Source organism: Zootoca vivipara, chromosome 1 (assembly GCF_965207765.1).
Source record: "Zootoca vivipara chromosome 1, rZooViv2.hap1.1, whole genome shotgun sequence".
Taxonomy (NCBI): Eukaryota; Metazoa; Chordata; class Lepidosauria; order Squamata; family Lacertidae; genus Zootoca; species Zootoca vivipara.
The window spans coordinates 56,508,739-56,536,306 of NC_142582.1; the positions used below are offsets into that span (position 1 = coordinate 56,508,739).

General features: G+C 44.6%; 1 protein-coding gene across 2 annotated transcripts in view; it reads left to right on the forward strand.

The window, feature by feature from the left end:
- Positions 1–27,568, forward strand: part of B4GALNT4 (beta-1,4-N-acetyl-galactosaminyltransferase 4) — a 158,525-nt gene that overhangs the window by 80,406 nt on the left and 50,551 nt on the right. For both annotated transcript variants that reach the window (XM_035122823.3, XM_088665422.1), the window contains exons 2-3: positions 4,705–4,820; positions 24,357–24,467. In XM_035122823.3, the coding sequence (XP_034978714.3) occupies positions 4,705–4,820; positions 24,357–24,467 (227 nt within the window). The remainder of the gene's footprint in view (positions 1–4,704; positions 4,821–24,356; positions 24,468–27,568) is intronic.

The window sequence follows — 27,568 nt, forward strand, 5'->3', positions numbered from 1 at the left end:
ATCTCCCATGAAGGTGAGGCCATATCTATAAACAGCTCTTACATTTCTCCAAATCTTCCTCTGAAATGAGCTTCATTGTGGTTTCCACCCACCCACTAGTTGTACTGCCCTCTGGAGCTATAGAAAAAGCCCATCTTCTACATGACACCACTTCATATACTTGTAGGCAGCTGTTACATCTCCCTGAAATCTTGTCTTCTTCAGGATAAAGGTAAAGGTAAAGGTACCCCTGACCGTTAGGTCCAGGCATGGACAACTCTGGGGTTGCACACTCATCTTGCTCTATTGCCGAGGGAGCCAGCGTTTGTCCGCAGACAGCTTCAGAGAGCCAGTGTGGTGTAGTGGTTAAGAGCGGTAGACTCGTAATCTGGGGAACCAGTCTCGTGTCTCCGCTCCTCCACATGCAGCTGCTGGGTGACCTTGGGCTAGTTATACTTCTTTGAAGTCTCTCAGCCCCACTCACCTCACAGAGTGTTTGTTGTGGAGGAGAAAGGGAAAGGAGAATGTTAGTGGCTTTGAGACTCCTTTGGGTAGTGATAAAGCGGGATATCAAATCCAAAATCTTCTTCTTCTTCCGGGTCATGTGGCCGGCATGACAAAGCCGCTTCTGGCGAACCAGAGCAACGCATGGAAGCGCCGTTTACCTTCCCCAAATGGGTTTTAAAGCTAATGACAGTCCCAGTTGTGATCTGTTGCATCGTGCTTTATAACTCAATGGAAATAATTTTCCTTCATCTATAAAAATGTGGGAGCGATAGGCATTGCAAAAGCATCCCGAAGTAATTGGGAGTTTTGCGTTTAAGAAACTCTTTATGGCCATGTGCCCTGAGAACATTGTGACTGAATCCCATTCCAGAAAAGCACATTGCTCCAGTGCTATATTAAGTGTAAACAATTAAGAAAAACCCTCTCCTAATAAGTGGTAATGCCCCTTCCTGCCTCAGCTGCCTTTGGTAGGAATAATTCAGACTAGGAACCAGTCTCTTTCAAAACTAAATTCCCATTTTGTTGGGCCCAAATTAACAAGTGTCATTAAGCTTTGAGTCCCATGCTTGATTAGCTGAGGTGCCCAAAGGAAAAAAAATCACCCACCAAAGTGTCATTTTGAGATATACAGGCTTTTTTGTGTTTATCTCAGATCACCCATCCAGAAAAAGGCTGCCCATCAATTTGATAATGAGTTGATATTATGCTGCCTTTTATCCCAGCATTTAAGTCTTTAATGCTGAGCTATAGTACAGAAGTTGACATTGTTTTGATTTATTTTCTGAATTGACCATTTGCTAACCCCGCCCCCCCTCTCACCTATGAAATAACATTCTTTGGTCAAATGTTCTATAGTCTGGTGCAACTGAAGAAGAGTTGATACTGATTTGAGGAAGAAAAGACCACACAGTGTCCCTATGAAAAAGATCTGTATCTTGGTAGAAGAAATAGGTGTTTGGGGTTTTTGTGATATGTATGTCTATTCCTGTGCATAGGCCCTTGCCAAACACACACACACACACACACACCACAGACACCACTTTCAGAGAAACTATAAGATTCTGTATTAAAGACGTACTCAACCTACCTGGGGTGAGTAGGGGACATATGCATCTCACATCAAGCTTTATTTGAGTACAATGCCCCCCCCCGGAATACAATTGTCTAGTATAATTGACATCAGTTTATCATTGTGTAAACAAAGACAACAAAACTCTAAACGCTCCCTCACTCTTCTGAAGCTTTGATCTCACGACTCCACCTAATATTTCAGCCCTTTTTTAATTGCACCCCAATCTGTGCCATGAAGGCCTAAGAAAGACACGTTACTCCTAAGAGACAGGTCATGTACAAGAGACTACTGTATATTGTGGAGCATCAGCCAAAGGAAAGGTAAAGGGCTGCTAGAGGATGTGAGGCTCTGCCAGTGTTGCACGGTGTTCGTGCTCTCTCTGTCACTGAGCACATGGCCATGTGTTGGAAAGGAGTTTGTAGCAGTCTGTGCTCTGGCTGGAGTTTATCCTTGCTCTTATGTAACAGTTGCTTTAGATATAATTAAACATGACACTGATGAGCCAAGCAAGCTGCTTAGCATAATGTAATGAAGGAGCCTTTTGCAAAAACAGTGCCTCCCCGCCCCCCGCCCCCCGAGTCAGGGCAAGTTCGCCTAACTGCAAGCTATCTGCTTCTGAGATCTGGTGCCAGGGCAACCCCTTCCTGCGGACTTGCACCCAACCTCTGAACGAGACATTCCCCTCTTCTCCATGCACCTTGAATCTCAGACAACTTGTAGTGCTGGGCCTCCGATTCAAAATGGCTCCTTGCAAAAAGGGGCACAGAGGTGGGCAGCAGCATCTTCCATTCAAATGGGCACCAGGGAATCCTGACTAAACTTGCCAGGATGAGGGTGGGGGTGAGGAGTACTACACCAGAGGGGTAATATAGATAGTGCACGAGGGACTTGGTGGGGTGGTGGGGTCGCTGCAGAATGAAGCTTTCGTTCCTTTGTGCTCTTCAGCCTCTTGTTCTGCTAGAATTGTAGTGGAAGGTAGGAGTGATTATCCACTGTCTGCATTATGATTGGGCAAACAAATGATATCAGCTAGGAAGTGTTTTGGTAGTTTTAATTGGTCAGTAAATGCCTATAAGCGCTGTTCCTCTTTCATGTCCCATTACTCTGGCGCCAGTCTCTTTGTAAAGAAAGCCTGGTGCGATGAATGAGATCTCCTAATTTGTACAGGTGTTTTTACTGATCTGTTCTGGCATTTCACAAATGCCCGTGGGGAGCAGGGAGCTGGTTTCCGCCCGGAAGGGGCTGCTTGTGTAGCTAGCACATAGCAGCTTAGGCACATATGTTGTTGCACCGACATAGTCTGGTATGGAAGATTGGAATACCACTACTCAGTGCACTAAGCAGCAGATGTTTACATGAAGTTGATGATGGTATCATGATTTCTCATTAATAATTGCAGTGTCTGTAATCCCTCCAGATGGGCTCGTTTAGCTGCTAGGATTCAGGGCTTCATATCCCTGTACCTAGGAATGCAAGAAAGCTTATGAGAAAATGAAGCCAGGAATGTTAATTGGGGCAATATACTAATGAAAATGTTACAACAAGGGTTTGATGCTTGCTACCCTGTTTCTCATATTTTAAGACATACCCATAAAATAAGCCATAGCAGGATTTTTTAGCATTCAAGGAATATAAGCCATACCCCGAAAATAAGACATAGTGATAGGCGCAGCAGCAATGCCGGCCGCGGCAGGAGGAGGAGGAAAAAAAATAAGACATCCCTTGAAAATAAGCCATAGTGTGTTTTTTTGAGGGAAAAATAAATATAAGACATGTCTTATAATATGAGAAACACGGTATCTGAGTGAATAGCACTTTATTTCGTATGATAGGAAAACTTTCTCCCTATTTTCTGCTGCTAGTGGCCTTCCAAAGCTGTCACTGGGGCTTTCCCAGTCTTATTACTGTACTCACACAATATTCCAGCTGCCCCCCAGTTGGAGACTGGGAAGCTTTGCTGCAGGGAATCTGGGCTCACTATGCATCTCTCTCAATCTTTCCCTGCCCTTTTGTAATCAGGAGAGATGTGCCCTCCTGCGCTGGAAATGCACAACCTTCAGATAATTTTTTTAAAAACCCTCAAAATAAAATTTAAGTAGATTAATGCAGTGGTGGTGCATTGTTGAGTAAGAAAAATAAGCATGTTTATAACCTGCTTTCTAAAAAAACAGTATATTATGGGGAACACTGAACCACTGAACAACTGGCTTCATGCTCCGGCACTGGGGGCGGGGCTGGCGCACGTTCTGGGGGCGGGGTGGGCAGCGACCATGGCGCCCTCAGGATCGCGCTGCCTGGGGCGGAGCGCCCCCATCACCCCTCCCTTCCTACGCCCCTGCACTGAACCTTTCAGAAATTTGGGGAGAAACAAACAACCATATGAGAGAGAGAGTGTATGCGTTAAAGGTCACAAGATTGTGTAAGCTTTGAGGGTGAGGGTCACTAATGAAGTTTATAGGCAGTAGGCAAAATAAGGAGCCATGGCATTTGTTCAAGAGCACTGTACACAGACCTTGGAATAACCTTCTCTACCTGAGGAGAAATAATAATAATAAAAAAACAGTTTCCCAGTGAGAAACTGGTATAGTTGGAGTACTGAAGAAAATGTGAAATCCCCATAACAAAGGTTCTGCTTTGAGGAAGAAGATACCAAAACTCAAAATACCAAATGGTGGCACTTTACTGCAATATAAATTGACCACCTGGAAAGGTATTGAGATAGCCGAAGGTGATTAGTGACCCAAGTACTGGAGGCATTTTCAAGAATTGTCAGGTTTAAAACAAAAGAACCCCAACAACTCCAAAACCTGTTTAGTCCTGTATCTGTTTATGTCAGAAACAGAGGGCATAAATGTGGGCTGCTAGATCATGACCTGGTTACTTTCAGAATCCTCCCTTGAGCATAGCTGCCAAGTTATCCCTTATTTTAAGGGATTTTCCCTTATGCTGAATAGGCTTCCTCGCGAGAAAAGGGAAAACTTGGCAGCTATGTCCCTTGAGACATGAGGCACACGAGCTCTTCTAACTTCTGAACCTGAAGTATAGAGCTGCTGCCTTTTGATGGCTGTGGGGTATGGGTTGGTAGGGGCCATGGCTTCTCTGCTGTCCTCTCATGCCCTACGGTGCATCGGCTTTTTCTTTTGCAGATGGTGAGCGACTGGGCGAGGTGACAGACCCTGGCAGGCATGCGGCGGGGGCCCATGCATCCTCTCCTCAGAGGAAGGCTGAGGACTCCAGCGAGAGCCAGGAGGACGAGCAGATGGTAATCTCACTTGTGCCGGGCTTCTTGCTTTCTGTGTTTTGTGTGCTAATTAGAAAATAAGTTTCCTAACAGTTTTTGTTTGGGAGATGGAGATATCTCTGCCACATCACTGTGATTACTCTGCATACTAGAAGGGCAGTGGAGGAAATGCAGTGGTTCCTAATCCTAGGTACTTAGAGCATATTATGTCACACAACCAATAGGTGAGCAGGGCAGTCTTGAGCAGGTCGTGCGCCCTGGTGCTGAGGGGCGGAGGTCACTCGCAGGGCGCAGCATGGTTTCCACGTGGTTTTGCCGCGCAGCGCCCTGCCTACTGGCCCGGCGCCCTGGCGCACCGCGCCACCAGATGTCTACCTATAGCCGGCCCTGCAGGTGAGGGTGGTTTGCACAGAGGCCTGGTGGACCTAATTAGGCCTTTGAGCTGGAGGTCTACCACCACTGCAGTAGAGGAAGGGGCAAGGTGTTGTCTCTGATGTCATGCTGAGTTTCTCTGAAGTTCTGTGTCACTGTGTGGATGAGACCCCCACCTGTCCTCTCCTCTTCTGAGCTTGGCGGTAGTGGGGGCTTCTCTTTCATGGTATTGGGAGCAACTTCATAGATGAGGTCTCTCACACACACACCCCGCCAAGCTTTAAGCTGTAAGGACCTCACAGGCATGCCTAGGACAAGGTCAGTGAGAGACTCCTTGTTTTTCTCTGGAGCCTGAAGGGGCTCTCCCTGACCTCATATTGTCCTTGAAGATGGTAGAAAGTCTTTGAGGTATTTATCTACTTCCTAAGCATCTCCAAAGCCCATGCAACAGGGAGGAACAGCCCGCCCACCCTGGCACACCTCTAGTCTCGGGAAAAGGCCACAGGTTGTTACTAGGTTAAAACATGCACTTACCATTGGTGAGCTGCCACACACACTTGCAGGCACTTGTCAGTTTCTTACCTGGGGATTATAGACTAGATGCAAACATACCTTTGGATGTGAGGCACTGATCTGTTCTTTGAAGGCCTGGGACAGGGTGTTTGCTCTATTGATTAGACTGTTATTCTAACCCAAAGGCAGGGGGTGGCTTAGATATATTTTTCAGTCTGTTACATATAATTCAATACACCCGGACATTAAACATTAAACATTAAAATTAAAACATTAAAAATCTCTCTAGGAAACCACCTTAACGTTATCGTTTTTTCCAGCGTGCTATGTCACACCCCATTTTCACCGTTTCCCATATTGTTCCCTTGCCTTTCTCCCATGGAATTTCCTCCATTGCTGCAACCCATATTTTCTCCTGGCTTGGGGATCTAGGGGCAGGAACAAAAACCTATTGAAGACGGATCAATGGGGCAGGGGTCTGCTGTCACTGACAGTTAACATAAGGTAGGGTCAAGATAAATAGTGACACTAGCTATACATATATATATATATAAAGCAGTCCCTGCTGCGTAGGGCCTCGGTGATGCTCAGTATTGTGGCCACAGAATGTGTCCTTTGGTAAATATCACTGTGAATGTAAAGGGCCTAGATTGCCACACATAGAGCATTGTTATGAGTCTCTTTTTGCTTGAGCGTGATTGCCCTTTGAGCAGTGATTCATTGGAGCTGGCATTTCTTCGTAGGGTAAAAGGGAGATATTGGCAGAGCTGCTATGTTAGCTCCCCTGTAATGTTGGTTATTATGCATTCATTGTCCCTTTAGGGCAATATATTGCTTTATGATTCAGACATTGGCTGTTCCCAGCATTGGGCCAGTTTCCCCAGGCAGGTTGTGTACGACAAGAGGTTCATGTATGTGGAAGGGAAACGGCATGTGTCACCACCTGCCCTTTGTGCTCCCCTCATTTCGGTAGTGGTGAATATGGGAGGTCTTAGCACCTTCAGAACAGAGGAGGAAATAACGACAACACTGGACTCAAAATAATGCAGAACAATTAGCGTAAGCTGAGGAGATTGCGTTATGTTACACACCCACGTACATGACACAAATGCTAATTGAGTCCTGTGCAGAGGCAATAAATCATAACATTTAACAATATGTTGATTATATAGAGACTGGGGAAGAGTAGGACTTAAAGAGAATATATGTGTTCATGCAGAGGCAAACACATTTTACTGTTGCAGCCTAATTTTCTGGAGATCGGTATGAGGCACTTCAGGCAAAGGCAGAGTCTTCTCTCTTGCTAGAAACACAACCATTTTTGTTGACCCTATTTGTGGCCCCCACACTTTGGTAGAAGTCTTGAAGAACAAGGCTTTAAAATATGAATCTGCTTAGGTATTCCAACATATGTATACCTTATATATTGGCTTTTCATAACACCTGGAATTTTATTTTCATTCTGGGTGGTGGTATTTTTTTTTAAAAAAAGAACTGGGATAGTGGTGAAATCAATGCTTTCCAGGTTTTCCTCCCCATTGTTCCTCTGTTTTATTTTTTCTATTTCTATATGCATTTTTATTTGTTACACTTATCACTTTTACTGTATTTTCTATGTGTTCATGTTAATAAAAATAAATAAGAAAGAAAGAAATCAATGAGGGGGTGGATGATAGGAAGAGAGCACAGTAAGTGTGTTTCCAGAATTCATAACCATAAAGGGTAAATTCATTTACTTATACAAATTTTCCTCTCTAACAATAGTCCCAACCCTTTAACCACCCACCCTGAAAACCCTCCCATTCATCTAATTAAAAGCCTGATGGAACAAAAACTCCTGATTCTTGTTTCACATTTTTACAGTGGCGACTTCCCATATCATGCCTGTAGACCAAATGCAGTCATGCAAAGCATGAGAAGTGAACTACACATCCAGAAGTTTCACACTGCACAGCCCTCCTTGGACTGTACTAATTCAAGTTGCAGATGGAGTGATTGCATGTTCAAGTGCTTTTCCATGTAAAAACAGCAACAAGAACAACAAACTGACAACCAAAATGAAATAAACAAAACACTTCCTCCATGAAGAAAACCTGTATGTCGGAGAAGGATGGTTTGGCATAGCCTCACTTCTTCATCAAATGCTCGTTTTCTATGTGCCAGAGAGAGCTTTTATGTGGGTAGCATTCCAATATGCAGTACCCTCCCTCTCTGCATTCTGAATTTGTGCAAATTTAAGGAAGTCATATTTCAGGATATTTCTGAACATGTTGGCTGAGAGGTTCTCTTAATACTTCACGCTTGTTTAGATGTATACAAAAACCATTTTTATTTTCCAATTACATTGCATTTTGCTACACAAGGGAGAGTAATTGTTAGAGAGAATAGCAGCCATATGGATCGTTTGAGGCCCATTTTAAAGCCATTGTGCTGAACAAAATTCAAGGAGATAATTCAATGTTAATTTGTTTTCGTCCCTTCTTCCTGGGTGTAAGTAACACATTGTGCTACAGGACACCCTTCTGTTGTAATTTGGCTTGTCTGCCCTTCCTTACAGCCCTTGTTCATTACAAAACACAAGCTTTGCAATGTTTATGCTCCTCTGTGGGTTCTGGGAGAACAGTGGGGAGGGGAGTTGGTCACAGCAGGAGGGGGAGACTCCTTGGCTTCTTCAGCAGCCTGCCTAATCTCGGCCTCTCAGCTTCCCTCCTCTCCAGCCTCTGCTTCTGTGTCTGTTTCTGGAGTGCTCTCTGCCATAGATCTTCCTGCTCACTAAACCCTGTTGCCTCTTCAGCTTCTGATACCTCCTTGGGGTTCGCTAGCTGGTGCCTCCCGCCACTCCTCTGCATCCAGCTAGCCCATGACATTTCCTTGGCGAAAGATTGCTCTAGAGCTGCAAACCAAGGGGAAGCTTGCTGGACTCCAGTTCCCTAAGCATGGCTGCTTCACCCAAAGATCATAAAAGGAAAATGAAGGACAATACATTTGTTTTTTCGCTAAAAGGTTAGGAACTGGCCTGTTGAAAGTATAGCAAGTAGCTAATAAGTGAAAGAGAAATAATCCACGAATTGTTCTCTTCATTGTTTAGTAACAATTATTTATGCTTTCAGTGTCTCACATTCCTCTGTGCTCAGGAGCTAAGAGTCTCTTATCCAGCACTGCTAACTGGAACATTTTCAAAACTACTGTCACATTAATAAAATAAATAATTTTTTACCGGCACCAGTGCTTCTGTAGCATACAAAGCAAATGAGAAATAAGGTTGCTAAATGCTGGATAGGCCCTTGTGAAACCCTTCGCTGCCTGCTTGGGTTTTTGCCACCCCAAATACTACTTTGGTGATGTTCCCAGACTTAGCTGCTTTATTGCTGACTCCAGATCATGTAGGTTAGATAGCACTGGTCTGCAATACAGATCTCAGTATTTCACTCCATTGCAGGAATTATTTATATCACCACTTACATAGCTGCACTCATACTGTGGGTGAGGGATTGCTCCAAAATTACTGTGCCTATCTTTCACCCACAGGTAGAATGAACTGCATGCAGCCATTTACACAGCCCTGATGCCTGGCTACAGAGGGCTAGTTTTTTTGTTTAGAAGTTTGAGGTAATGAATATATCTGAATCCCAACGAGAGTAAGAAAAGCTGTTCCAAGGCAGCCAGATAGAGAAATGAGGCTGGGGAGAACCAAGGCAGTGGCTGATAATAAATGCTGTAAACAAAAGGGAGCCCATTAGGATGCACAGTGTTAAAGAAATAATTAGCCAACTTTGTCGAAGTGAGCTAATTAAAGCCCCAGAGGAAAGGAACACAATGCCCTCTGAAGGCATTATTAGGGAGACAACATAATAGCGCTGTGATTGTTTTAAAAAGGAAGAATTTCTTCCGCTGCTGCTTTGGCATCTTAGCTGTTAACTATGTACAAAGTTTGTCTCAAGAAGCTGCTGAGTTTGAAGATGTGGGGGGGGGGACTTGCCACTGGGAGCCACATTTGTGCTTCTTGAAAGGAGGGGTGTCTTGTTTCCCTCTTCCAGACATGGCATATTTTAACAGCTCCTCCCACTAGCATTGTGGGGAGGGGGGAGATGGCTGCACACATGCATGGCTTTCTGTGGTACCAATCCCACAGGGCCAATCCTGACTCCTCACCAAGGGACCAGAGCAGCAACCTCAGGCTAGCAGTTTAAAAACCCTTTTTTCTCACAATCTTCTTGGTACGCAGTTTGCAGCTGGGTCTCAAAATGTGAAGGACAGCACAGATTTGATAGAAGCTGAATAAATCAACTTTTTCACACACACACACACACCCTTTTCTTAGTGTGCCTGAAGCAGTGGCAGATTAAAGGGCCTCTGTGTTCTTCAGCAGAAAAGACCAAAAGGTTCTTCTCTTACAGCTGCAAAGAGAAATTTGGGGGTTGGGGGTGGGAGAAAGAGAGCACTCTGTTGAAGGAGCTATGGCCAGTCCAGGCAGTTTCTCCGTGCCACAGCTATTATAAATGTGTTTCTCACAAAGGCCCCCGCAAATTAATGCTTCACAGAATTTTGTAATGGTAGGGTAAAAGTTTCCATCTCTCTCTCTCTGATGTTGTATTTGTTTTGGACCCATGGAAAAAATTTCAAGGTTTGCTTCTTGAAGCAGAGTGCACTTTCCCCACTTCCTGAATATATAGAGGAAGCTATTCAGAGCTAGGCTACTCTGATCCAAGTAAATTCTCAGGTTTTGTGGGAATCCAGCTTTGTTTGTTTAAGAGGGAGGGGCAAAGGCAAGGGGAGCAGCTGCCGTTTGCTCTTGAAGGCTGAGGTTTTCTGTTTTGGAACATAGTGTAGCTTTCCCTGACCTGGTGCCCTCTAGAGGTTTGGAACTACAATTCCCAGCAGTCTTACCTAGCTCAACACTGCTGGCTGGACTGATGAAGCCATAGCCCCAACCATTTGGAGGACATCAGGTTGGCATTAACAGGTTTGCTTGGCCCAGCTCAGTCTTCTCTTGTAGAGCTTGTCAATTCTGGCCTCGACTTTCCAGATATTGAGTGATAAATACACAGTTGTTATTCATTTGTTGCCAGAGATCCAAAGTTTCCCCCCTTCCTTCTCAGCTTGTCCATCTGTTATGTGGATGCTGCAGTATTTTGTCCTTAAAACAGTACAAGGCGCTCTCTCTCTCTCTCTCTCTCTTCTCTATCTCCAGCTAGTATTTCCATACCTTATGGGTTCAGCTAGCGCATAGCATGTGTCATCTGTACAGTGATTATGCAAATACTATGGGCACCTATTTGCAGATCTGATGAGTCACACGCACACCGCCACAACTTTGAAGGTGTGTGTGTGTGTGTGTGTGTGTGTGTGTGTGTGTGTGTTTTTATTCTTACAAGGATTCCCAATCAGAAGAGAAAACCAAGCGAACATCAGCAGAACCACATCCCTGCAATGCATTCCCATTTTTAAAAGACAATATCAGCTTATCCTGTTTAAACACACACACACACACACACACACACACACACACACACACATTCCTGGTGGTCTTCTTTGCACGAAGGCAACCCCCCCCCCCCCGCTTTGTTTCATGGAAACAGGATACCTAGTTACGCCAGTGCTGAATCCATGATGGCACTATTCCCCCACCCCCACCCTATTGTCTCTTGTGCCAATAGCAAATGGGTTTCACAGGCATACTATAAGGCAGGAAAAGAGAAGGGATGCACAGATAGTTCGATTACTGGAACTTCTCTGGCCTCCGGGAAGTGCCAGACAATTCACCCAGGCTTCACACTTTGTTCTTTGCCTGTGTGGTCTATAATTAAATGTGCTCCATAGGCCAATGGCTCAAGTCCCTGTCCCCACCGCAGACTATGAGGTGGACTGGAGAGAGCTGCTGTTGCTTTCAAACATTTCCTCCAGTTGGCCTTCTTCATAGCTCTAAAAGCCACCCTTGCAGCAACCAGTGTAAACAGTTGATGGTCCTACAGCCCACACCCAGTGAGCAAGGGCATGAAGTCAGTTGTTCTTATTAACTGAATAACCTGCAGCTGTAGGCTTGGTATGTGTGTTAAAGGGATGGCATGAGTGGTTCCAGCACAGTTCTCTCTCTCTCTCTCTCTCTCTCTCTCTCTCTCTCTCTGTTAATTTGCTCCATGGCAGAATTGTAGCCCACTTTCCACTGGAACAACAGGGGCAGTAAGGGCTTCCTTGACACAACTGGATTAGTTAATGGTACAAATGGCATCCTGGCAGTGTCTGCTGAAAGCCGATGTAGGAGTTCATAAAGCTTTTTTGCTTAGAGGTAGCCGTGTGTGGGAATCTACAATTGTGCTCCTTCCACTCCAGAGCATTTCTAAAGTCATCTAATGTACAGAGTGTCTCTGAAATAAAAATCAATAGAAACTTTTGCATCCAAAAATGGGGTTACTTTGTTCCCTGGAGGGTTTATTTCTACACACTGCTCAAAAATGACAGGGCCTTCAACAAAAGAACCATTTCTGCTTCTCTTAACATTTCTGCTTATCGAACGACATGCTTTTAAGCTGGACCTACTTCTGCCTTGATATAATATCAAAGACACCTTCTATCTAGGCCTCTGTGTTTCTTCTGCCAGCAGGCCACTGAAATCAGGGGCACCGAAAGCTCACGAGGAGCAGAGGTCAAAGACAAGGTGTCAGTGCAAAGGACCCAGCCTGCGACCTTAACCACCAGTGGCTTCTTGCTGAGAGTTCAAAAGGTTTCAACATTAAGGGCAGGCCCATGGCTAATTTCAGTCACAAAGCATTTCTCTTAGCAGGAAGAGCTCATTGGTATTCACCTGTGGTGTAAGGAATAAGGATGGGCCATTGCTAGAAACTTGCTAGAACATACACCCTGAGGATACGGCCCGCAACTGAGAGACACAGTCAGGATTAGAACAGCTCCTTGCAACATGAATGATGCATTGATTCGGAATGCCTTGCCTGGCAACCCCTTTATGCTGACTGTGAGTTCCTTGGCAGGAGAATAGAATACAGCTTTAAGAAATAGAACTGTTGATATTAGCATGAAAATTACCTGATCTGTGTCATGTTGAGTTTGGTCTCAGTAATGTCTCAGAAAACTAAATTCTGTAGACTTCCAGGTCTATTTTTATCTTATTTTGAAAAGATACCAAGTTAACCAGGGTTTTCCATATAGTCCTTTTGTGATTTTTGTACTACCGGTACAGTTAATTCTAAACCAGGCATCCCCAAACTTCGGCCCTCCAGATGTTTTGGACTACAATTCCCATCTTCCCCGACCATTGGTCCTGTTAGCCAGGGATCATGGGAGTTGTAGGCCAAAACATCTGGAGGGCCGCAGTTTGGGGATGCCTGTAATCTAAACCGACCTTCCCCAACATGGTAATGTTTTGGACTACAGCTCCCATCAGTCATAGCCAGCATGGCCATGGTACTTTGGGCTGATGGGCATTGTAGTCAAAAACTTCTGGAAAGTGGTAGATATGGGTAAATATGGTTGACAAGGTCAAATGAGATATGCTCTAGTTGCAGAGAAATGAACTGCAAACATTTGAATTGGGCTGAATCTAACCACCAGAGGGCAGTAGTTTGCTCATGCTAGACTAAAAAAAGCAATCATTTTGTTTGTTTTTTAATTTTTTTTAATAAGAAAAACACCATTTAATTTTAAAAAGAAAATTCTTTCCAGCCAGTTTTATCAATGAGATGAGATTTGTAAAGAACCTGACACATTAAGGCTGCCGTTCTAAACATACTTTTTAGGGAGCCAGACCTTACTGAGCACAGTGGCACTTGCTCTGAGTAAGATTGCCCTGCAAGTATTAAAAAATACATACTAATTCCAGTCCCACCTCGTTTGAATACCAGATGCCCTGCGTACCACATGGTGCATACTTGTTGAGGAAGGGAAAGGTGCTCAATGTATAGTGTAGGAGCAGCCAGAGAGATACTGAGCTGTATTCACAATAGCACTAAAGAGAGCATTCTATCAGTGCAAGGATTTCTCCTTGTATGACCAAACATTTTCCGCTCCCCCCCCTCGTTTGCCCCCTAAACCTGTGGGCATTTCCCCAACCTTCTGGAGCAGATCTGGAGATGGCACAGGGCACACACAGTGGGGGGAGAAGAAAGGGAGACACCCTATTGTGCTAGTGCTCATCCTTGTACTAATGCAACTGTTTAGCTTCATCCTGCCAAAATCCCACCCACATGAGCAGTGCCAGTTGCCATAAGAGCTGTTACCTGCTGAAGCAAATGGCAAGGGGGTATATCTTCCACCAAGCTTTTTAATGTGTACACACATCAGTGTTTGGGTATATGAGCTTCCCTCCTATCTCAAAGTGACACAGAAAGCCACAGTCTTTTTGGTGAGTGGCAATGCTTGCTTTGCGTTTGCAGGTGCTCCACAGTGTGTGTTTCCTTGACTATTTTCCTAGCAACTTTTGCATGCATCTGGGACAGGTCTGCTAAAAGCTTCACTGCCTCCGTCGTAGGTGAAACATCCACTTGTCTGACCTCATTGATAGCCTTGCACAGAATAGTTTTATTGAGAGAAAAAGCTACCTGCAAGGCTTCCTTTCTGCTGAGGGGAAATCTGGTTAGTTTTATAATCTGTTGGAGAAAGGGCCTGCAACTGCTTGGAGGCTGAACCGTCTCTTTAAGCCCTTCTGAGGAAACAGGACTGGTTTTGCCACAAGAAGCCCCACAGACCCCGCATACTAATCTTGGCTGTTAATAAGCTTTTACTGTTTCATTTTTATTATTTCCCAGAGAGAGGCTTAGGAATTACTTCAGCCTACTCCACAAGCAGCACAGTGAAATAATGTGTGTATTTCCCTCTTTCCTTATTTATTACATAAAGGTGAGCTGCAGACTAATCCATCTCTATTGTGAGAGACAAACCCAGAATTGGATTAATATAGAATCCTTTAAAAAAAAGAAGGGAGACCCAGGAGGGCATTTTGCCTCCCTGCATGTGCCAATCTCTTTTAGTAAGCGGAGGTTGGGGGGGGAGGGGAATTGCCCAAGGAGTTTGTAGAGTAGGTGGGGCTCGGGAGGCAGCAAGCGCTTACTGTGTCCATTCAATGAAGGGAGCTCACTTTTGATCACATTCCGCTATCTTTTTGCTACCAGATGATTAATGTTATTACAGCTTCATTTCTTCGTCCTCGCTAGAGCTGATTGCTGGATTCGTGAGGAAATGTCACATTCTTACTTCACCTTAACTCCTGTGAACTGCGGTTGTGTTGAATTCCCCTTGTTGAATTTCTTAATAATAATAATAAATTTTTTATTATTATTTATACCCCGCCTATCTGGCTGGGTTTCCCCAGCTACTCTGGGTGGCTCCCAACAGAACGCTAAAAACAGAATAAAACTTCAAACATTAAAAACTCCCCTAAACAGGGCTGCCTTCAGATGTCTTCTAAAAGTCAGATAGTTGTTGATGGGAGGGCATTCCATGTTAATAGCCATCACCAACCACATTCTGTCTATACTGTGGCATTGTAGGCCTCATGACTGCAAATTGCATGAATTTGTGTTGGCCAAAATTTCCAGTTTCGGTTTCAGCAACGAACAAGTTGCTCAGCCTGCAAAATAGGAAGCCTTTTTATTTTAGAAATCTATGTCCATTTTTTTTGTTTGTAAACCCCCCCAGTGGCTCACAATAAAACATATTAATAGCAGGCATTCGGTGTGTGACCTTGCAGTGAATCTCGGTGTGCAAGCCATGTTTCTCCTCATTCATAAAGTAGGGTTATCAATATTTACTTGACGTATAAGTTTTATAACAAACTGCTTAGAATTCTATTGGCACAGAAAAATCCATAGAATGAAGACTCTGAAAATTGAGCCCCCTGTGCCCAGAGTGAATGATGCATCTCTTGAGTACCCACCCACTCAAGAAAGCAGCGATGCTGCTAGTGACACAACAAAGTGGAATTCCACAAAGGACGTTTATGTGATTAGACAACTGCTGTGTGAGTGGGTAGAGGAAGCGCTGAATGGAAGGGAAGTGTTACCAGGGCCCTTTACAAGCTGCTATCAATTATCACCCAGCCAATCAATAAGCCACTCTTCAGAGCCCAATGGTTACTGAGCAAATCTGTTTTAAATGCAAAGCTGAAAGGGGGAGATGGTGAAAGTGAACAAAGTATCGAACACTATCCTGCTCTCCGGTTTGTTTTTTTAAAGCTAGAATGAATGTCTGTAACACAGTTGGCTTCATTATGGCAGATCTCCAGGTGTCACAATCAGACGGCAGTGTTCTTGCTAATTCTAAGCAGGGTATATCCACCCACCTTTTATTCTCTTCCTACTTGTGTGGAGTCAAGGTGGGCTGCAACTTGCTCTACATTTTTACGTTATCTCAGCTGCGCGGCAGGAACTGCAATAGCCTTGCTCTCCTCCTTGTGCCACTGAGGTTGTGTGAGAAGTCCTGGATTATGCTGGAGGAGCCAAGTAGCTAGTGCCAGCTCTGGGTTTGAGTGTACCCTGGACACACTCTTATATTGATGAGCTGTTGCATAAAAGAGCAGCAAACCTAACTCTTTAAAAATTACTTATTTTTGTGTTGTGTGTGTGGGAGGGGTGCTTATGTGATTCTTTGCCTCAGGTACCAGAATAACTTGTCAAAAGAACCTTGGTTTGTGTGTGGGAGGGGGCACTTAACTGCACCACCTCGGGCAGAATAATGGATCGGACCATCCTTGCAAATAGACCCAGGTAAGTTGGACCAGCATGAGTTGTGAAGGGCTTTGCTGTGTGTATTATGAAGTAATGGGCCTGCTCAGCATTGCTAAGTGAAGATCTATGACTAACTGGAGCCTCAAGTGTCTGACTGGCACTTTTGTGTATAATAAAAACATTAGGCACTAATTCTCCTCAGCATTTCCTCTGAGCTTCTGGGGAGAAGCTGTGGCAAGAGATCTCAGTAATCACGAATTCTGATATTGTTTTGAGCCATTGAGACCAAGATCTATATTACTTTGGGGGATCCCAGTGACTATGTCGTCTTGATGGGCTCCTGCGCAAGGGTCCATGAGCTACAGTGTTCCAACTGCAGCTGTGTGTGAATGGGCATTTGTGTCACAGTCAGCCACAGCCTCAGCACTCGAGAGGGGCAACTTGAGGTGCCCATTTCCTCATAGCCCGTCTTTCATACCAGGTCACTTTTCCTTCCTGCCCTTTTTCATTTCCCCCAAATGTATAAATATTCAGGAGCATTTGTGTAACTGCCATGCATGTATTGTCCTCAGACCTGTGGTGGTATTCAGAATGCCGTTTTATTAAAGGCAAAGGGTTTTGTTGCCCTGGAACCAGGCCTGTCTCAGTGCCAAAGTGGAAATTGCAAAATGGGGCATTTCCATATTAATCCCCATCCCTACCCAAGACCTTTTGTCATATCTGTTCCCAGGCAGCATGTATTTGGCCTGCACATAAGAGGCAGGCAGTCCCTTGCTTGCTTCTGAAGAGATGTCTGAACTAAGTGGAAGTCGGCTCAGAAATAATAGTATTAGATGTGGCTGCCATCAAAGGCTTTTTGTTCCTTGTCCTCGCTGGATGATGCTATAATAATCTCTGCTGCCTGCGTGTGTGAAGATTTCTCTCTTAGAGGTTTGATCACACACTTGAGACAGAGAGGGAGGACACAGAGCAATATTTGGGAGAAGGCTCACGGCGTGTAGCCAAGAGCCATGCTGAGAAGCAGAGACTATAGGAGCCATTTTGCTACCAGATAACTGCAGGGATGTGTTGTGTATCAAGAGACCTTGAGCTTGTGACAAAGGGCATGGCAATAGTACCACTACTCCACCAGCATATGGCAACTGTCTCAGGGTGAGCTCATCATCTTCACTAAACGGGGAGTGGGGCATTGTCCCTGTTCTTCAGATGTCAAGTCTAGGGGAAACTGAGTAAGATGCTTGATCAACATCGTGCCACATGTTGGCATAAATTGGGTGGCAGCCACTGAGAATCTTGGTTCTGGCAGGCCCTTGATCAGTCCAGTCTCTGGCTCTTCCTAAGTCAATAACATTCTTGTGCAGTTTATCCTCAGAAACAGCTCCTTTTATGTGGAATGCAGAAAAGTGCCCTACACTAGGTCAGACCATTGGTCCATCTGGTTCTCCAGGGTTTCAAACAGGAGTCTTTCCCAGATTTACCTAGAAATGTCAGAGATTGAACCCATGGCCTACTGTATGCAGTATATATGCTTCCACCTTGGAGCTAGCACTCCTCACCTCAGAGTTCTTCCACGTTTTTTGTGAGCAGCAGACCGCCACCCTGCACACCCCATCTTCCCATGTTAGTAATACAGATCACCAGCTCTTTTACAATATGTGCTCAAGGCTAAGAGGAAGGTAGGAAGGTTTTGACAGAGATCTATTCCAGGCTTAGTGGGTAAGTATGGTCCAACAGCTGCCAGATGGTTGTAACTGCAGGTCTACCAGGAAACATTGCTGACTTTGGGACGTGCTCAACTTTTCTGGGAAAGTGAGAGAAGGCTCTTCTTTGTAATCCTTCAATGGAGGGACAGAAGAAATTGCATCTTTGCACGGGCTCACCACCCAAGCCCACAAAGCTCAAAATGCAGACTTGGGGTGAAATCAAGTAGCCACTACTATGTGCTGGCTATGTCGAAACTTCCTGTGCTACCGTTCTGTTCGTGTGGATATCCTGCTACCTTTAGCCTCTGACTGCATGATAAGCCGAACATCTCTACGTACACTCACACCCAGATTTTTTTAGTAGTTTAGGGACCATTCTCATGTTTGGGATGGAGATGAATGGCTGGCTAGTCAGAGCCAGTTGTAAAGTGCCCGGAATACAGATAAGTATTAATGTGCTTCCATTCTTAAGCTGGTGTGGGCTGCCCACAGGGAGGGTCTGGGGAAGAGGTGAGAAATACCCTGCTGATCTCAAGCCCCAGATGTGGTTTATGCTTCCTCTACTCTTCACTAGTTGCAGCTGGCCAAGAATTAATTCTGCCAGACTAGGAGTTTGACAAGGAGTCATTTATCACAGGCTAAGGCTTTTGTTTCCTCCTTTGAGTACCCTAATCGGCTGAGTAATTCGTCTCTTTATAATGAGGACTGGATGGCACAAACTGACTGGGGCAGGCCTGAGTCGTTTCCTTTCTGCCTCCGCATGCAAATAGGGCCCAAAGAGTCAGAGGGCACCCCATAATATCTCCTATTCTCTTGCACACTTTCCACATACATTCTCCAAGTCTTTCTTCCTGAATTTTCATTATTTTTTTTAATGGTGTCTTTTATGTATCAGTGCTACATGTGTGCACCTGTATGTTGTCTCTTGTCTTCAGAATGGATATTGTTACTTTTTCCATGGCGAATCACATTCTGCCGTGTTATATTCTCTTTGCTCTTGTCCTGAAGCCACCCTGGGCAGGGCAGTCTTGAGCAGGTCGCGCGCCCTGGCGCTGAGGGGCGGAGATTGCTCCGGCGCCCCCGCCCTCGCAGGGCGCAGCATGGCTTCCACGTGGCTTTGCCGCGCAGTGCCCTGCCTACCGGCCCGGCGCCCTGACGCCCCGCACCACCAGGACTCTACCTAGAGCCGGCCCTGACCCTGGGATCTCTTCACGTTTTGAAGCACCTCTGCTCTGTTTTTCCCTGAAGTTCAGAAACTAGACTTTAGATGCTTTGTGAGATAGGATCGGGTATGAGCTGTGTCCTGGTGAGAAAGTGGAGACATTCTTGGAAGACAGGAAGCGGCGCCAGTCAGTTAACACCATCCTGCTTGTAACACATCACTTGGGAGTGTTATTGCATGCACTCAGTAAAGCGGAAGAGATCTGGGTTTTTTTAATCAAGGGTATATCCTAGCCAGCAATAGTCTACTCACTGGAAATGTAAGAACTGCATAAGAAATAGCTTTAAAATCCAACTATAAACATTTGGAAGTAAATTCTGTTCCATTGTTTCAAGGAGAAATTTACTTCCAAATAATTAAACTTGGGATCACAGATTTTGCATGTTCATTCAAAAGCAAGTCCCATTGATTTTATGGAAATACTCTGTGTTGACTCTAAACATACCTTGCTTCTCCATGTTATTATAATAATAGTAATAGTAGTAGTAGTAGTAATAATAACAATTATTATACAGAGATGAAAAAGAAAACAATGCCCGACCTGAAGAATATGGAGCAGATGATTCAGCAGGGAAAACATAGCCCAGAACAAGTAAGGAGGTTGTTGTTGTTTAGTCGTTTAGTCGTGTCCGACTCTTCGTGACCCCATGGACCATAGCACGCCAGGCACTCCTGTCTTGCACCGCCTCCCGCAGTTTGGTCAAACTCATGCTCGTAGCTTCGAGAACACTGTCCAACCATCTTGTCCTCTGTCGTCCCCTTCTCCTAGTGCCCTCAATCTTTCCCAACATCAGGGTCTTTTCCAATGATTCTTCTCTTCTCATGAGGTGGCCAAAGTATTGGAGCCTCAGCTTCACGATCTGTCCTTCCAGGGAGCACTCAGGGCTGATTTCCTTAAGAATTGATAGGTTTGATCTTCTAGCAGTCCATGGGACTCTCAAGAGTCTCCTCCAGCACCATAATTCAAAAGCATCAATTCTTCGGCGATCAGCCTTCTTTATGGTCCAGCTCTCACTTCCATACATCACTACTGGGAAAACCATAGCTTTAACTATACGGACCTTTGTCGGCAAGGTGATGTCTCTGCTTTTTAAGATGCTGTCTAGGTTTGTCATTGCTTTTCTCCCAAGAAGCATGCGTCTTTTAATTTCGTGACTGCTGTCACCATCTGCAGTGATCAAGGAGCCCAAGAAAGTAAAATCTCTCACTGCCTCCATTTCTTCCCCTTCTATTTGCCAGGAGGTGATGGGACCAGTGGCCATGATCTTGGTTTTTTTGATGTTGAGCTTCAGACCATATTTTGCGCTCTCCTCTTTCACCCTCATTAAAAGGTTCTTTAATTCCTCCTCGCTTTCTGCCATCAAGGTTGTGTCATCTGCATATCTGAGGTTGTTGATATTTCTTCCGGCAATCTTAATTCCGGCTTGGGATTCATCTAGTCCAGCCTTTCGCATGATGAATTCTGCATATAAGTTAAATAAGCAGGGAGACAATATACAACCTTGTCGTACTCCTTTCCCAATTTTGAACCACTCAGTTGTTCCATATCCAGTTCTAACTGTAGCTTCTTGTCCCACATAGAGATTTCTCAGGAGACAGATGAGGTGATCAGGCACTCCCATTTCTTTAAGAACTTGCCATAGTTTGCTGTGGTCGACACAGTCAAAGGCTTTTGCATAGTCAATGAAGCAGAAGTAGACGTTTTTCTGGAACTCTCTAGCTTTCTCCATAATCCAGCGCATGTTTGCTATTTGGTCTCTGGTTCCTCTGCCCTTTCGAAATCCAGCTTGCACTTCTGGGAGTTCTCGGTCCACATACTGCCTAAGCCTGCCTTGTAGAATTTTAAGCATAACCTTGCTAGCGTGTGAAATGAGCGCAATTGTGCGGTAGTTGGAGCATTCTTTGGCACTGCCCTTCTTTGGAATTGGGATGTAGACTGATCTTCTCCAATCCTCTGGCCATTGCTGAGTTTTCCAAACTTGCTGGCATATTGGGTGTAGCACCTTAACAGCATCATCTTTTAAAATTTTAAATAGTTCAGCTGGAATATCATCACTTCCACTGGCCTTGTTATTAGCAGTGCTTTCTAAGGCCCATTTGACTTCACTCTCCAAGATGTCTGGCTCAAGGTCAGCAACCACACTACCTGGGGTGTACGAGACCTCCATATCTTTCTGGTATAATTCCTCTGTGTATTCTTGCCACCTCTTCTTGATGCCTTCTGCTTCTGTTAGGTCCTTACCACTTTTGTCCTTGATTATGGTAATCTTTGTACGAAATGTTCCTTTCATATCTCCAATTTTCTTGAACAGATCTCTGGTTTTCCCCATTCTATTGTTTTCCTCTATTTCTTTGCATTGCTCATTTAAGAAGACCCTCTTGTCTCTCCTTGCTGTTTTTTGGAAATCTGCATTTAGTTTCCTGTATCTTTCCCTATCTCCCTTGCATTTTGCTTGCCTCCTCTCCTCTGCTATTTGTAAGGCCTCGTTGGACAGCCATTTTGCTTTCTTGCATTTCCTTTTCCTTGGGATGGTTTTCGTTGCTGCCTCCTGTATAATGTTACGAGCCTCCATCCATAGTTCTTCAGGCACTCTGTCCACCAAATCTAAATAGTACAAGAATATTTGGCTAGTTTAGATGTATTCAAGTCTCCAGGGCCAGATGAACTACATCCAAGAGTATTAAAAGAACTGGCAGAAGTGATTTCAGAACCACTGGCAGTTATCTTTGAGAATTCCTGGAGAACAGGCCAAGTCCCAGCAGACTGGAGGAGGGCAAATGTCCCTATATTCAAAAGGGGGAAAAGGGAGGACCCAAACAATTACCGCCCAGTCAGCCTGACATCAATACCAGGAAAGATTCTAGAGCAGACCATTAAGCAAACGGTCTGTGAGTACCTAGAAAGAAACGCTTTGATCACTAAAAGTCAGCATGGGTCATGTCAGACTAATCTGATCTCATTTTTTGACAGAGTCCAAAGCCTGGTAGACGAAGGGAATGCTGTGGGTGTAGCATATATTGTTTTAAGCAAGGCCTTTGACAAGGTGCCCCATGATATTCTTGTAAAGAAGCTGGTAAAATGTGGGCTAGACAATGCTACCATTCAGTGGATTTGTAACTGGCTGACTGACCGAACAAACAAACCCAAAGGGTGCTCATCAATGGCTCCTCTTCATCCTGGAGAGAAGTGACTAGTGGGGTGCCACAGGGTTCTGTCTTAGGCCCAGTCTTATTCAACATCTTTATCAATAACTTGGATGATGGGCTTGAGGGCATCCTGATCAAGTTTGCAGATGACACCAAATTGGGAGGGGTGGCTAATACCCCAGAGGACAGGATCACACTTCAAAATGACCATAACAGATTAGAGAACTGGGCCAAAGCAAACAAGATGAATTTTAACAGGGAGAAATGTAAAGTACTACACTTGGGCAAAAAAAAAAATGAAAGGCACAAATACGGATGGGTGACACCTGGCTTGAGAGCAGTACATGTGAAAAGGATCTAGAAGTCTTCGTAGACCACAAACTTGACATGAGTCAACAGTGTGATGTAGCAGCTAAAATAGCCAATGCAATTCTGGGCTGCATCTAGATCAAGGGAAGTAATAGTACCACTGTATTCTGCTCTGGTCAGACCTCACCTGGAGTACCGGTACTGTTTCCAGTTCTGGGCACCACAGTTCAAGAAGGATACTGACAAGCTGGAACGTGTCCAGAGGAGGGCAACCAAAATGGTCAAAGGCCTGGAAACAATGCCTTATGAGGAACGGCTTAGGGAGCTGGGCATGTTTAGCCTGGAGAAGACAATTTTAAGGGGTGATATGATAGCCATGTTCAAATATATTAAAGGATGCCATATAGAGGAGGAAGAAAGGTTGTTTTCTGCTGCTCCAGAGAAGCGGACACGGAGCAATGGATTCAAACTACAAGAAAGAAGATTCCACCTAAACATTAGGAAGAACCTCCTGACAGTAAGAGCTGTTTGGCAGTGGAATTTGCTGCCAAGGAGTGTGGTGGAGTCTCCTTCTTTGGAGGTCTTTAAGCAGAGGCTTGACAGCCATCTGTCAGGAATGCTTTGATGGTGTTTCCTGCTTGGCAGGGGGTTGGACTGGATGGCCCTTGTGGTCTCTTCCAACTCTATGATTCTATTCTTACTCTTATTCTTATTATGTTATACCGTGCCCATCTGGCTGGGTTTCCCCTGCCACTTTGGGCAGCCTCCAACAAAATATTAAAAATACAATCAAACATCAAACATCAAAAACTTCCCTAAACAGGGCTGTTGAATTTGGAGTGGGGAGGTGAGGTCAGTTTAATGTCACAGGCATAAAAAAGAAACTGCAAATACTGCTTATCCCTTTGACTAGTGTGCAGTTCCATTTGTTGTATCTCACTCATCCTCCCAAGAAATTCCTTTGATGCAGAATCTGTGGGTGGTCCTGATAGGGTTCTAACCAAATGCACATTAGGTACTACTAACCTGGGTGGGCTACTAGCCACAATGGCTATGCTCCACCTCTACTGCTAGAGGCAGTATGCCTCTTAAATACCACTTGCTGGGAATTATAGGGGGCAGAGTGCTGCTTGGGTACTTCCCACAGGCAGCTTTGTTGACCTCTGTGAGATCAGGTTGCTGGACTAGATGGATGTCTTCCTATATGTTCTTACGGTAAATGTGTTCAAAATGATTTTTTTCCTCCTCTTCCTCTTTGTTTCTGGATATAATTACCCACCCACCCCGCAGCTTCCCTGTCCCTACACTGTGGACTGAGGTGGTTTCAATTAATTGCAAGATTCTAGTTTGGAGGAGAATGATGTATTCCGTATGACATTAATGCATGAACTCCTACACCGGGTGCTGAGGTGACTTCCATGAAGCCAAACAATTTAGTGCTGCAGATAATTGATCCTGTCAAGCAGAGAGCATGTTGCGCTGGCAATAGCTAATAATAGAAATGACATTAGTACTTTCTGTTTTGTTCTCTCACCTTGGCCCTTTATGGGATTCATTCCACTTGGTGCTGAATTTGCTGTTGTTGCTTCTCCTCCTCCTCCTCCCTTCTTAACAGACTGAAGAGCAAGGCATTGATGGTTGGTTTTCAAAAAGACGTGGCCTTGACAGAGCTGGAAGACCCCCAAAGCCAAACGTAACCAGACATGTTCTGCCCTGGAGTGAGCAGGTAAGCTGGACAAAACACATTTTCAAGGAAGGGAGGCAATCTGGAGGGACAGGGTGGTTTGCAGAGGGGAAGTTTGGAAAATGATACTAATTGTGCAGTTATCAGCTGTGTGCAAAGGTGAAATCATTGGGCACAATTCTGATTAATAACCTTAATTAAGTCCCAGTGAAATGAATAACTGTGTAAGATCAGTACTGACCCTCTTTCCCAATTCCTGTTCATAAAGCTTGAGATACCAGCAGCAATTCCCCTCTTACAGTATTTGAACCCTTCTTGAACTGCACACTAATAACAACTGGATGCAGTTTTTAGATATTGATGCAGAGAAAATTACAGACACACATAATTAGACCAGGCGTCCAAGGCAGATCAGAGGCCAGTGTGCAATCGCTCCATCCTGCTCCATCACATTTGGTCCAGCCCATTTCACACTGATCTCCCAGCACTGTTTTACTTTTATCAGTTCAGGGTAAAGCCCAGCCTAGATTGACTGACACCTGCGCCTGGGCATCTGCCTGCTTAATGCACTCATGCATTATTCAGCCAGCATTCTGCCTGCCACCATGAAAAGCATCAGGAAGGTCCCGAAGAACTGTGGCAGGAAAGCTGTTGTTAGTGGGATGCATTGAGATACCCGAGAGGGTAGGTGCTGAGTGATACTTATGGGAAGAGGGTGCAGTTTGATCACAGAGCCAGACCTGGGAGTTGAATCGCAAATGAGCAAATCCCACAGATCAGTAAGCACCATCAGCAGCCAGGCAAAAGAAGTCTGGGACATGCTGTGGCACATAATGGGCTTTGTTCGTTGATTTGTCAAGTGGTTAGGTCTCATTATCTGCGAGGTTTCACGGGAGGCTGGTCAGCATCCTCAGTAGCTTTGTGCAAAATGGCAACCTTGATATACATGACACCTATTGAGTAGTCAATCTTAAAACGTTTAGCCTCTCTTTCCAGAGAAGGTTCCCTGATGGCTGTGGGGAAGATCGTTTACTACAGACTGGTGGTGCAATGCATACCAGTTGGGGGGCTCCATGGTGCTTTCTTCAGCTGCCCCATTGGAAGGGAAATCCCTCCCCCTCTCATGATATCCTTCCCAGCAGCTTCTGTTTTCCTCAGCTCCTATGAATTAGTTAAGCACCATCGACTTCACTAAAGCGGCACATCTGCACCAGCTGATGATCCAGCCCTCCATTTGAAGTGCACAACAATGCCTAGAGGGAGCAGCAGCTGAGATGTGCCAGATTTTGATCCACAGACTTGAATCCAGGAAGCGGGGATGGTCATTAATCACTGTTTGAATGAGGACTCTGTTGTGATTATGGAGAGGAAGATTAAGAGTGTATTGCTATTAAGAGAGGAGCGGGCCCTTGTTAGCATCTCAGAAGGCTGTAGGCTCAAAAGTTACCATAGAGAAGTTTGCACATTATCCTCATAATGCTGAACTGTTTACTGTAGCCCTCCTTGTACCTCTCTGGTGTTGACAGTGCATGAGATGCCAGAATTTTTGGAGTCCAGTGTTAGCAGTCCCATGCTGTATAGGGAAAGTTTGTGGTTGCCACAGAATTTCTTTGCCAGGAGTATAGAACAAGGTTGGAAAAGGGCTCTCCGGCCATAGCTAGCTCTGTATACTGATTGGGCTTAGAATACCCGAGAAACTCCTGTCCCGTATGATGTTCCACGTTCACCACAGTCATGTAAAGAGACCACACTTTTGTTACCTTTGATTGCTACAAGAAGCAGGGCTTTCTCTACGTTGACACCAAACCTCTGAAACTTCTTCATTTACAGACCATAAGTAATACTAGGATATTTTTTTTTAGTTCAACCCCAGGCTTCCCCATCCAGGTGCCCTCCAGATGCTGTTGGACTACATTCTTGACCATTGGATGTGCTGGCTGGGGCTGATGGGCATTGTAGTCTTAACAACATCTAGAGAGCACCAGGTTGGGGAAGGCTGATCAAGACATTTGTACTCCACCAGGCACATACTTGAGGAAACTGATTCATTTAAGTTGACTTGATTTGATTGTATTGTTCCATAAGTTAGAAATTTAAATGTTTTAGTTGTTGTGGGGTTATGTATGCTTTATTGTTGTTGATTTCCATGGAAGGTTATTATGGGATAGGATAGAAACCTACAACTTTATAATGGTAGAACTATAGGCCTGTTATAGGAACTGAAGAGTTTTGGCTCACATGGTCCCCTCCTTAAGAGGCTGGTGTATGACCTTGCTCTGTATCTCTCAGGTGGATATCTGTAAATGGATGCCTAAACCAGGCATCCCCAAACTTCGGCCCTCCAGATGTTTTGGACTACAATTCCCATCTTCCCCGACCACTGGTCCTGTTAGCTAGGGATCATGGGAGTTGTAGGCCAAAACATCTGGAGGGCTGCAGATTGGGGATGCCTGGCCTAAACAGTTACTGCTGTGTTACTGATACCTGCAGATGGTGCTGTGAAGTAGCCCATACCAAAACTGTGGCTTGTCTGTGCCACCACAATTGTGCTAGATGGTTTGAAACATAGTCCACATAGCAAGGAGCCATTCCTGATCTCAGCATTTGCTATTCATGTCAGGCTTGAAACATCAAATGACACATACATATGTGACTGCCTAGTCCTACTGGTAGAAAGGACTGTACCACCTCAGAAGGCACACAAGAGATCATTTATTTGACAATGCCCCCATATTAAATTCTCCTTGTGTTTGTAAAAACAGAGAAGGTTTCTAGCATTAGCCTTCCCCCTGACATATTATTTATTATTTATTATTATATTTATTGAATTTATATATTGCCCTATACCTAGAGGTCTCAGGACAGTTCACAGAACAAAATCAAAATATAAAACCACAAAATAGATAATCAAAATAAAAACAACCCAATACTACGCCTCCGTTGAATGCACACAAACATGTGTACCAACCTTGCATTTCCACAGGTAAATTAGTTTGCCCACAATTACCGTACACTTTACTCATAAGGGCTCCAGCCTACAGTTTCAAGCAGCAGGATGGCACAGCTACTCAGTAGTAGACCTGTTCATGAATAAAGGCCCCAACTTGCCTTTTACCCTTCTTTGTATCGTGTGTTCCCCTAAT